This window comes from Polyergus mexicanus, unplaced genomic scaffold (assembly GCF_030449975.1).
Source record: "Polyergus mexicanus isolate NDT 795.1 unplaced genomic scaffold, iyPolMexi1.0 SCAF_14, whole genome shotgun sequence".
NCBI classification, from domain to species: Eukaryota; Metazoa; Arthropoda; class Insecta; order Hymenoptera; family Formicidae; genus Polyergus; species Polyergus mexicanus.
The window spans coordinates 5,858,986-5,872,332 of record NW_027223334.1 but is presented as its reverse complement, the minus strand read 5'-3'; the positions used below and the strand labels follow the sequence as shown (position 1 = coordinate 5,872,332).

General features: G+C 36.0%; 1 protein-coding gene across 1 annotated transcript; it reads right to left on the bottom strand.

Annotated features, from left to right (window-relative positions):
* Positions 1-997: 997 nt before the first annotated feature.
* On the bottom strand, positions 998-12,892 carry LOC138939258 (uncharacterized). The gene is made up of 11 exons (XM_070306901.1): positions 11,726-12,892; positions 10,761-10,817; positions 10,546-10,650; positions 10,335-10,403; positions 10,175-10,237; positions 9,980-10,102; positions 9,827-9,886; positions 9,637-9,705; positions 9,313-9,504; positions 8,579-9,097; positions 998-1,014 (listed from the first exon to the last, which is right to left on the bottom strand). Exons 1-10 carry the CDS (start codon positions 12,890-12,892, stop codon positions 8,786-8,788), a joined length of 2,217 nt encoding a protein of 738 aa, XP_070163002.1. The 3' UTR covers positions 998-1,014; positions 8,579-8,785.
* Positions 12,893-13,347: the final 455 nt, after the last annotated feature.

Here is a 13,347-nt window from a genome sequence, read left to right as displayed (position 1 = left end):
AAATTAGTCATTAAACGTCTCGAAAATATTCCTCGCGGCTATCTTTTCTTGATAGCTTTCTTCACAATTATTTATGAATTGCATATATGCTATTATAATTCGACAACTCGATATTTATCCCGTAGGTGAGATATTTCTCGAATTATTATTCATATAGTATGGCATAAAAAGGCAAAAGTAATTTTTAAGATAGAACTTAAATTTTAACGCAATGCCATTATTCTGATACTTCAAATTTAATTATAAATAAACTGTTTGGAATCAGTACATGATATTTTTGATACAAATTTTTAAGTACAATTTGCAAAATAATTGAATTGACGCACCAAAAACTTAGGATATTGGGATTCTATGCGTAAGCTTGTCGAAGCATCAAGGACGCTCATTGTTAAGACTTTGAAAGCAAATCTTTGGAATGCACTCCGCGCTGCTTTTATCGCACCGTGATTTTTTAAGGACAGTTGCTCAACAAATTCTATTCCTTGCCATTTAAGATTGTCATTTATATGCTCGACACGATGATGAAATCAAATCTTTTAAAATGAATTAGAAGAATCTAATTTTGTTTGCAAAAAGCTAAGTGCCAAAATAATGATTCAGCTTGAAAAGATGAAGGGAGAATCATTGCAAAATACTAAAAAATTATATACGTATTGTATAATAAACTTACATTAAGATATTATATCTAAAATTAATATTTATTCAATAAATATAATTCAATAAAAAGATAAATAATTTTTGTTAAAATCAACTGAGAAAGAAGTATCAAAGAGGCCTGTCCGAACATTTGAATATTCGAATATTTCATTAAAATCAACCAGCTACTTTAAATAACAGTTCTCCAAGTACCCGTCTAAGTAGTAAAGCTATTCACTGGTCAGACCACTGGTCGACCGCTCGTGATGTGGCGCCGCGTAGCGATCACGTTCGTATATGCGTGCGGCATCTCAACCGCGAAGAGACGGCCAAGTGACTTTCCAATGAAAGAGAGAGTAACGCACTTTGGTAATCCACCTACGGGAGAAAAGTAAAAAAAAGTCTCGCAAAATATCTCGCGCAGCCGGACACGGCCGATTTACGTAAGATGCGACGTGACTCATTTTCCAAAAGTGGATCGAAGATATTATTACGTAATTTCATTCGGTTCTCTTATTTTATAGAAACTTCATCAATATTATATTGTAATGGCGTTTTATAAAATTGTTAAAAAAAATTGAAGAAAATAATAATATAATTTTTTCGCATACGTATATGTGTATATATATATATATATATATATATATATATATATATATATATATATATATATATTGTATATACGCAACTTACCTTCTTTAATCCGGAAGGTCTAAAAAATGCGATTACGATAGGATTAAATATACATGCACGTTAAGTAATTAATCATTCCAATCGTGTCGCATATATGTAAATGAGAAGAAAAAAACTTGCATCATACGCGAGCGTATAATAACAATATGTACATATTTCAGAAGCAACGTCATGTAGTAATTGTTTATCTACGCTGCGCGCAGTTATTGACACGTTGAATTTTGTAATCTTCTGCATCGTATCAGTAAAAGAGAGTGTGCCCAGTAAAGATGGTAAACATTTTAAGAATAATTATTCAGAATATAAATATGATTCTACTAGAAAATGTTAAATACATATGAATATTGAGTTCCTCGATGATCTCCATGACACATTTATAACGATAAATATGCAATATTTCACGCGGGTCTTAACGTTTCTTGCCGAATCGAGTTATCTGATTTCTAATTTTCGCAGATTTCTAATTTTCACTTATCTTTAACCGACCAATAACAATAAATTTACGCAATTGGCTAAAGAAGATTGTCGGATCATCGGTTTAAAAAATATATATATAAAAAATATCTAAAATATATAAGTATATGCATAAAGTGTATGCGTTCATCTGATACAAGTCTATGCAGGGATATTAAATTTCAATAATACCGTGGTAAAGATGACATTAATAATATTGTATAGATGCATTAGGAGAAAATTGATTAACTTCACCAATTATTTCAACAATCGCCGATTAATTCATCTCGCGGTTCTCTCTCTCTCTCTCTCTCTACATCTACCTTCTTTCTCCGTGACGCAGAGTTGCTTCCTCCTCTCGCGATCAGGGTCTTCGACCTCGAAAAAAAAACCGCAAGGTACACTCGTTAAACTACCGCGACGGTTCATCGGTATCGGGTGACGCACATCATTCGAAGACGTTACACGCGATCACTCGGGCAACCGCGACCTTTGCCGCGAACGTCCTCTCGATCATCGATCGCGAAGAGGGACGGGCGGTTCTCTCGTCGGGGGAGAAACTCCCGAAACGAAATGCGAAGGACTGTTTGCTCGCGGCACGGCAGATAGATTGAGACTTTAATACAGCAATGCGCCGGAATAGAAGCTAGGAGGCGGCCGCCACGGCGTTTGCCGTTCGTAAAAGAAAGTCGGGGAAATTGACCGCCGCGAAGCAACGCGGCCACCATGGCGGCGCGAATGACCGACCGATGACGACGGTGGCTGAAGAAATTTACGTATAAGTTACAGCGTCGCGTGACAGGTTTACGCGCACGCCGTTGACAGATACGTGGATGAATTTTGATCAAACATCGATCAGAACTCGGCGCGAGGCATGATTATCGATGAAAAATATGGACATTTCACTCGCGAAACATACGCAAGAGTGTAAAAAATTTCATTTTTGTGCAATTCGATATTTATACATTACGCGATATACGTGTCATTTTCTAAATTTGTCATCTCAAAGCTGCTGCATTTATCTTCATTAAATCGTCTTAAAATATTTGAGGGAACACTATATTTTTACTGTTATTTTATTATATGTTAAATATTGAGGTGTTCTACGAAATATTCTTAATATGTAGCAATAATTCCTTGCTTTTCGATCGGTATTATGTAATGTCACGTGCTCAAATCGTTCGCGTGTGCACATTTGTTCGCGAACGAAGGACGGCGTCTGCTGTTGTTCAATATCGTAGCTGTGTAACCCGAATAAATATATCGTTTTTTTACTTTCCCCGACAGGAGCTCTGTCTATAAAATTTCCTCCACTGCTGTCGCCAATCGTATCGAGCACATGTATTAAGAGAGTTTATTATAACGGGCACACGACATGTTTCGTATCTTCGACGAGGATGAGAGTAAAAGTTGATCACGTTGATCTCGCGCGAGCGAGTTTATCTTTATTCCTTTCCGTTAGCCTTTCAATAAATAAAATCGATCAGTTATCCCCAGCCATTAATACACCGATATAACAATATACATTAAACTTATTTTTATCGTATAAATACCCTAAGAAAAAAGAGCTAATTTATTCATACGTTTTGTTCCGGAAGTTTATTTCGCAACTGCACCCGAAGCGAGGTGAGAGTACGTGACGGAGATTCAATCTCCCGGACATTATTTTCTATAGCGTGCAAAAAGGAGCACGTATATAATTCATAAGAGATAATAACCGAAGTGCGCGATATAGGTAATGACAGGTCTGATCGGATCAGATTCAGATCATCATGTTGTTGCAGAAACTTATAGTACTTGCGTAATTCAAATCGATAAGCTATACCTACTGTTCTGTAATAGTAAGCAATAATTTAATAATACGTTTTCTACACGAATACATACTTCTGTGGATTAAACTATTACAATCCCGTATTAGGATCAAGAAGCTAAAAAGTAATTTTTGCGACGATCAATATCGGGATAATTACTACAACAGCAAGATGCATGTATAAAACCGATTATTTATAATAATTGTATACATTTTCTCTCTCTCTCTCTTGCAGTAATGTCCTTATACACGTCGTAATATAGAAAAGCCGAGTCTAAAAGGTTAAAGAATTAATCTCGGTTAATAACGCATCAATCGTATCATAAATATTAGCGATTGCAAGATGAAATATATCATTTAGCCTGTATTTGCTAACGTAAAATAATTCTTTACTAGTGTACGATAATTTATAAAATGTTAAAAAGAGAATACGTCATATTTCAAGGCTAATTTTCATGTAATTTATATTTTTATCTTTCGTAAAAAAATTATAGATGATATAACTTGCCTGTCTCTACGCAATAGGCAGCGATGATGCAAAACAAATCGCGACGCGCTGTAATATTCTTTAATAATTATATTCGCGAGGAGCAACGTTCTATAGCCGTGACAATTGACACTGTGTATAAGTCAATCCCGTATGATGAAATTGCGCGTAATTACACGAAGTACTCACCGACGATCCGAAATGGAACGAGGTGTATCTATCGTATTTAAATGCGTCCGTTCTAATTCGCATATTTCGCAAGCATGGCTGTTCGTAATCTGATAAATCAGATTTCGGAAGATGCGACAAGATATTTCGCAATAAACTCATTGTTAGCTGCCAAACGCGAATCGATGATAAATAAAGTAGAAATTGCGTTTTCTTATTTTTGGTCAAAGAATAGAAAAAAAAACACACACAAATTAATTAAATTTTGAAAAATATAAATGATTCGAAATCTTGAATCGAAAGATGTACATTATTTGTAGGCCATTACGAATCAACGTATAAGATATTTTTAAGATATGTCATGATTATATATTCTACGCATAATTTCTGATTACCGATGAATATATGTATGTGTGTGACGAGATAATATGTTACAATTTTTTTTCTCATCTTTCTTTTTTGCACGATTCCGCGGATTCTAGACCACGGTGATCTACTCGGGAAGCTCTTGGGCAAGGCTCATGGATCTTTGAGTCCACGTGGCATCGGAATGGAGAGGTCGCGATCTGTCGTTTATTTACTATAGAAAAACACTATATATCATGCACATCTTATAAAGATTTTCGCAATTGATAAAGATTTCGCATATTGACGCAGCGCGATCATGTGTGCGGCGATTAAAAGTTGATAGCATAGATATGATGCTAATAGATCCGTTGATTGTAAGAAACAGAATTATTAGAATAATGAATTGTTATATTCGATATCTCTTATTTCTTGCGATACAGCAGGAAAAATGAGCATTCTATTCAATTTGTGCGTACATATAATCGTTTTTCCTCCAGGGTCGTATATCAATGCGCGTTCTATATACAATTACTGTAAATTATTCATAGTGTCTATCAGTACAAAAGTAATATATTAGACTTTTATAGCCAATATATAAAAATGAACTCTCTCAAGTTTCGCTCTTAATACTTAATGTTGTGTCAATGACCTGTGACGACGAGAAAGTAGTTCTTGTTTTAATTTTATATACGCATAAAACGACTGCGCATATGACGTAAACTTAATATCAATTTGAAAGAAATGTTGAGCCAATTGACTGACATTGATCGTAAATTATATGCGCTTGCGAAAGAAATTCGCCGATGGAACGCGTATGATTATTCATAAAATTCTACGCGATCGAATATAAAAATAAACATGCAATTGAAGTTTAATATAATAATCAAAATTCGTATATTCAAAGAATATAAAAAGAAGGATAAACACCATTGATCCTTACAATATCCTGTATCTCGTTTCGTTTCATTTCATTGAAATAATCGATGAAATAAAATCTACGGTCAGATATTGCGTAATGCGAATGATAAGACCGCGTCTGCATACTATTACCAGGAGTGTCTGCCAATCGCGAAGCACTGGCATGAGGGTCAACTTACGATCTCGAGTCTACGAAAAGTTTCACTTTCTTCAGAGAAAGTGACTGTGGCCTTCGAAGTTAATCTATGATCTGTAGCCAATTGTATTCTCTATACGCGCTTATTGTTGGCACATTATTTTTCAAATTTGAAAAATAAGTAGTATTAAAGAGTTTATTTCTTTTTATTCGCATTTGTTTTATTTTTTTTGCATAAATTATATTTTAAGCTTATCGTATTATCTATCCTTTCTTAAATTTTATTATAGTTTATTTGATCAAAATTAATCGTTACAATCATTTTTTTTTTTTTTTTTTTTTTCAAAAATCATTACTTCACCGTCAAATCAATCCTATGATTTTTACGGTCTATCGATCGTACGATGCTACATGCGTATTATGAAAACACACGCACGAGCAACACGAGAAGTGATACCTGCACGCAAGTGGCGCCTAGGCATTAGCGGAAGAGAACGATCTTCCGTATAATGGTTGAAGGATCCATAAGTCGGACAGTAAAATGTGCTTTCACTTGTGAAACAACGATCGAAAGGATCAATGCGACGCCTCATCCTTCGAAATTTTCATAGAACGGAGAATTTAATGAAGATTTCTCGCCGGAGAATCGCGACCTTTTCTCATTCCTTAATTGATGTTGATCGTTTAATTAAGCCGACATCCTTGGGAAACTTCGAGCCATCATTTAGAGCGCGAGACTTTATTTTCAAAAGGCCATTAACGTGTAAAGACAAATGAAAAGATTACTAATTAATATCATTATTGCATTTTTTTTCCTTTCTACCTGTTTTTTTTTTTAAATTTATTAAGTTATTTAATTTATGCAATTCAAAAAATATTTTTAAAAATATTTAACAGAAATTATTACAAAATTATGCAAAATTATGGAAAGAGAGAAACTATTTAAGAAATAAATAAAAATGATTAACATTATTAAATATTTAATTATCTCTTATTTTATCTTTACGCGTCTTCCGAAAATGATGTCAACGATATGCGTAACATTCAGGAAATGAGAAACGTGGTTGATCAGAAATTTTCACTTCCGTCGATATAACATCTTCATGCTCTGTGATTTATCATTTACATTCAATCGAGGTGAAATCGTTGGAGATGCCATGTCAGATGGAGACGCATCAATTAATAGATTCTGCGATTATTGCATGATGCAAGCGTGAATCGATGCGAATATAATATTACGAAACACGTTGTATTGGGGGACAAGCCCGTTGGCTTTAAAAATCCTACTCGGCGGATCAATTTGAGGAACAAAGAGCGAATTCTTCGCGAGATTTAAATATCCCGTGTACTTTCACTGTCCATTCGATAAAGTCAATATGTCGATTTGTTGCCGCAGGCAATTAAATCGATATTTACGTAACGTTGTACACAAATCTGCATTCCGGTTGTTTGCTTGCGTTGCGCTTAATTTCACGAGCCATTAAAATAGAACGCACAAACGCGATGTCGAACGGAATTTTCTCATTGCGATCTGTTAAATTATAAAGAGATGTAAAGGAGGATATTTACGGAGGGCAGAGATAAACGGGAGCATAAGATGACGGTTTATGCGAAATTGCGTAAATCTGTCAATCCGTAACAACGTCGCGAAAATAAAATGTTCGACCCGTTGATTACATGTCAGAAATGACATAAGAGAACAGGAGCGAAGAAAACAGAAAAAGAGACAGAGAGAAGAAGAGGGAAAATAATTCTGAGGAAACTGTGACCCGATGTCGTAAAAAGTCTCATTGAAAGTGTTTCGAGCTATGGAAATTATCCATTTCGACAGATCCTATTTGCAGAACTAGCAAAAATTTTCCAACATCGATAGTTTCTTCAAGAGGATACACAGGGTCGAGATTGTTGAATTATTTTTAATCCCGTTACGATTAATCGGCAACATCCTCAGAAGATCTAAAGAAGAAGAAAGGCGACGCGAACATCGTTTCCTAGTAAAACAAGATAGATCGTTCAACAATATCATTTAGAAAAAGTTTACGTAACTAATGCGTAACTCACGTCCGGGACGCATTATGTATATATCCGGGATATTCGTCTATCAGCTTGTACTGCAAAGATGCTGCCTGTATAATTTCTTCGATTACACGACGTCTTATCCAAATCTGTTTGTTTGTTCTTTATCGGGTCATCGGTCTCTCAGCCACTTTGTCAAGCTTAGGCTAACAAGAAGCTAGAAGAACTAGATACGTAAGAGGATTGACTGCCTTCATAAAAGCGAAATGCTTCTTCTGCGTGTACGTCGCTTCCGGGATGAACTCTCACGCATACATGCCGGACACGGTACGCGGTAAGAGACGCCTAGTAATGTAAGCAACTGCTGTACGTAAGCAATAAGTTTGTTAAATGCATTTTTATGCGCCTTTATGTATCTTGCGCATGCTCTGAATGTAATAAATGTAAAAATTCTTCCTAAAAGAGTTTTCTTCTCGCTCGATGTATCGTAAACACATCTCAGTATTTTCTCTAATTAAAAAATATATTCTAGTTAAAATCAGATTAGGTTTAAGATTTTCTTCACAATAATCTTTAAAAACAATAATAATAAATAGAAAGTAATTTGAATTGTTGATCATATGACAGAAAAAGATATAAATAAATTTATTATTTACATATGCTATAGTATTATTAATCATGATATATATTTATGTATCGAACAAAATCGGTAAAGGTGTTAAAACATGACTGGCGTTACATTTTACGTTTATTTTAATTATCCGGAAATGATAGTATAAGTGAGGGTAATAATGAAGGTTTGACGTGATTTCTGTCCTTGTGCAGTTCAATTATCCTGCGATTATCGTGCATTAGCTCGTATGCCTATGCGTTTCCAGTTTTAATTGAGTTCATTGTTGCGAAATGATATTACCAGGATTTATTGGCGAAATCATGCGCCGACTTTCCGACTGTGGCATCTGTGTGGAACGAAGCCTTTCCAAAGGGATTTGAATAATGGAAAAACTGAAAAACAATCCTATGAACTTTCACAAGTTATGTTAAAATACAACGGATACATCTTTTATCGCGATCTCTTCTCGACTTTCAATAAAATAGTATATATATTACAAACTATAACTTAAAATTTCTTTATTTGATGCGCTCGCCTTCGCGTGAATGTTTCGTAGGGAGAGCTCGCAGGTGGAGAGTAAGCGGGCCTCGTGGACGGCGGCGCTTCGTAAGGCGGATTTGTCGGTGGACCGTACGCGGGAATCTTAGCCGGATCCTGAGATGAACCTTCCGATGAACTGGCTGACAGACCAGCGCTGCCGCTTGACGACGTGCCAGACAGATTTGCGCTAGAAGTTGACGACGTGGCCGAGAGCTTCAAGAAGGCGCCGAGGACTTCCTTTAAGACCGCGGAAATCATGTCGTTTCCGTTTGTAGCCGCCTATAAAATTCATCGTGAAATTATTTCAGGCAGAAATAACGGCTATCTTTATGCAAGTGTGATAGATATAATAGAAGATTATTTTTTCATTTCTCTTTTAATTTATTCTTATTGATTTTATTAAATTCTTTATATTTATCATATAAGCACGAATTAAGCTTGTAAATGTCAATTCGTATAAATTTAAAGTTTGTAAAAAATAATTGTGCGCTTACTGGCTTATAACTGTCGTAGGTACCATAACTTCCATAGGTTGTAGGCGCGTAATACGCGTCTCTTTGACCGTAAGTCTTATGACCGTAATTTTTATGACCGCTAGAACCAGCGCTAGTACCAGCAAGCACGCCTGACACAAGCGAACTTACAAGCGATTTCACGTCTGAATCACCTGCCGAAGCGGCGAGTTCCTAAAATGTAGATACGGAGCATTGATGTAAATAATTGAGGAAAAATTTAAAATATATTTAAAATGTTAAAGAGAGAAACGTATCATTATAAATAACCATACGGAGAAGGCGTGCTAGTTTTATGATGCGTACTTTACTCAATCTAGCGGTAATACTGGCGACAAGATTCGATAATACTGATTGTCCGTAAGGTCCCTGTGGCTAAAATCGACGAAAGCAGACATAAATATAAATTATGATGCGAAATTGCAATTGTAAAAAAAGATTACGTAGACTTATATGAGACATGTATACACAATTATTTTGTTTATTTATTAATTACCGCGCTTAAAGGGCCAGCCACTGCTGTAATTATAGATGCCGATCCCTGTTTACCAGTGGGCTAAACATAAGGTTAATCCTTCCGTTTATATCTGATATTGTATAAAAGTCGTGCGATTTTATGATCTATAGTTGTATGAAATAAAATACTTACACCACTGCTGCTACGACTCAACGGACCGATCAGGGGCCCCAGAAGAGGTCCGATCAGCGGTGCTATCAATTGAATGAGAGGTCCTAGAATGGCACCAGAATCGCTACCTTCCCCTTCCGGGCCCTAGAATAAAGTGATTTAACGTTCAGCTCTATCAAAAGCTCTATCCTTAATTCCTTCATTAAAAAACCTTACCTCGCTGAGTTTTTGGGAAAGTGGCAGGAAAACTCCAGGAATATCAATTCCATCATCGTCCGGCTAGAGAAAGCGACAAATATTCTCTTCTCACATCTAATATATAATTCAATATTTACAGGCTACATTTTCAGAATAGTATGTATAATTTTAATCTTACATCAGAGAGTCCCTCGAGAAGAGGAATCGCGGCTTGAAGCACTTCCACTATGTCGGTATCGGAATTCGGCTAAAATATCGTATAGATTATTATTATTATTTTCACACATATTAAGTTTATCTCTCGAAAATTGTGTTGCGATGCAACACTCATGTGCATTGTGTTCAATGCGATGTTACAAGTTCGCGTGTGTATCGATATATCATCTTACATCACTAAGATCTTCGAGAATCGGCGCAGCTAACGGTAGTAAATCGATCAGAGCTTGTATAGATCCACCCTCTTCTTCTTCTTCTTCCTCTTCGTCATCATCGTCCTGCGAAATAATACATTGCGAATAGCGTTGCGTATATTATAATAAAATAATAATCGATAGAACGTAGCGTGTTTTTATAATAAAGGAAAATGTAAAGAGACTATATATACGTTCAGTTCCTGCGCTTGATTGGTCGTTTCATTGCGGCTTTCTTGATCAGGCACCGTCTAAAACAAGCACACATAATTGCATTTTAATTCACGACGTTCTTATAGCAAATAAATAATTATCAGTCACATAAATTACAAGATAATTAAAATTGTCCAAATAAACGAGTTATATCGTTACCGTGAGTTAAGAGTGTGAAAAAATTACTCGTATATTTTTCATGAATTCATCGCTTTATATTATTGTATTTTTATTGATGCTGGTTCATAAATTTCGTCACAATTTCTGTTTAAGATAGATTGAAAAAAGAATTTGCCGCACCTGGTCCTTAGTTGCGCAACAGATTACTCTGACACGATGCTCTTTCATACATATTTATGCGCTGGAATAGCCATCAGATTGCAAATATCGTGGTTAACCAATTGCAAATTTACGCGAATTTCACTTTTTTCTTATTATCGCTGTTATTAATCTCTACCAACCAAAAGAATGTCTTTGTACGATGACCCAGTAATAACTAACTAAGCCACGTGTTAAGGTTAAATACAATAGCTTTAATGAACGATCCACTCAAGAATATGCGTTATATATTGATTGCAACATAATTTAATCCCTAAACGCAAATGCAAATGCAAGATAAACTTTCGCAAGATTTTAACATCCGCCTGTATTATCAAGCGCGACTGTTGATCTCTCACTTGACTTTTTATAATAGTTTCGCAAATATTATTACGCGATAGCCGCAATCTTTTCATAATCGTTAAATCAACGCCAAGTTTTTAGATATATCGATATATATATATATATATATATATATATATATATATATTATCTTCCTTTTCTTTTCTTATTGTACGATATATATCTATTTCGCAAAGTATTTTTTACACCGTGACGTTTATCGGTTTGAAAGTTAGTTATTTGAGATTACATGCCTTTGGAATTACGTTGCTTGCAATCTACTCACCTCGTCGAAAGTCACCTGTATCTTCTGCGGGTTTGTACCTTTCAAGATAGAGAGTACAGGCGTCGCGACATTAATCTCGGTAGTATTCTTCGGTAGTTTTCTCAAAACACCCAACATTCTTAACAAATCGCCAAGTACGGACGATTGTCGCTTTCTCGACCTCTCTTGTTTTTTCGCACTTTTCGTTTTTTTTTCACTTTTCTTTTTCTGATCATCTTGCTCCTCCGCCTCTTCTTCTTGTTCCTCTTTTCTCACAGATTCATTCGTTTTCTTCCTATTTGTATTTGTACTCGGATCATTGAAAACAACATTGATTTGTCCAGATTCGTTCGTAAGTGTGTAATTGTTTACGAAATCTTTTTCAAACTGCGAAAGGGAATCCCTAGGACGAAATGCGAAATAATCCTTTGGTTGTGTATTCAAGACCGTCGTAGCTGTTGGAAGCTGGCTAGTGATGGTTATCACCGCTTGAAATGGCAAGGTTAACAGAGGTTCACCTAAACGTGACAGATTCGCTGTCAATTCATCGCTTGCGCCGATTGGTAGCGTCTGTCCGAGCTCATTGTCAAAGGCCCTGGACATTGGAAGATATGGCGAAGATGGCGGCTGCGCCAAGATATCAAAATTTCCAAAAGTACCAATCTCGCTTTGCTGAAAGGGATTTTCAAAGTTCGCGTTAAAGTTTACATTGGAATTCGCGAAGTTAGTCGGTCCATTAATATCTGAAGAAGGAAAACCGAAAGAATCCTGCGGATTGGACGTGGCGGTTTTCGTTCCTCCTAAAGACAATGGATAAGCTATGACTTTTTCATCTCCTCTGCGCATATGGGGTCCCTTGAGTCTTCGGGTCGGATAATCGAAACCTTGCCGTTTCTCACTAAAAGGCGCCTTCTTCGTCATCTCTTTCGATTTGGTAGCCGAATTGTCCGCAAGGGACACTCGTTTCTCGGATGACAGGGCGTCCTTTAAACCAAACGACGTAAAATTCACCTTGGATGCTACCAGACCCATCACGTACTTAGACCAAGCTACTATATCTTGCTTCGAAGTAATCTTGAGTGGCAGCTGGATCTCTAGAACTCTCGGAGAGGCCGAGAAGCCTCGTTCGCTTCCGCTTATCGAGCGTTTTCGAGACTTGAGAGGCACCGAAACCACGAGATCGGACATTATTAAAATTAAAATGCAATTTGAACGGGACAGTATCCTCGACAGTACGAAAAGCATCTTGAAAATCGAAATATTCTTCTTCAAACGGGTATTATCTTGCTTAAGTATATATAGTTTTAGATTTTAGATATAATTAGCAGGCGATTGTAATACCATGATTTTCAGGAGAAGAAAATGACATTACATTTTCTTTTATTATTGCTTATTAATGTCAAAATAATATAGTTAAATTAAGTCATAGCTTGTCAAATAATAACACACTTGTGACATCGACCTCACACTTTCCTCACTGACCGTGACCAATAATAATTTACACGTCAGATTGATATAAATTTAATTAAGATTATTCATTTTTTTTTTTTTTTTTTTAATCGAAGGCAACTAGATGCACTGTTCTCGCGCGGAAGGACACGAGAATTGTACTTGAAGAACTAGACAGTTGAATAGGAAAATGG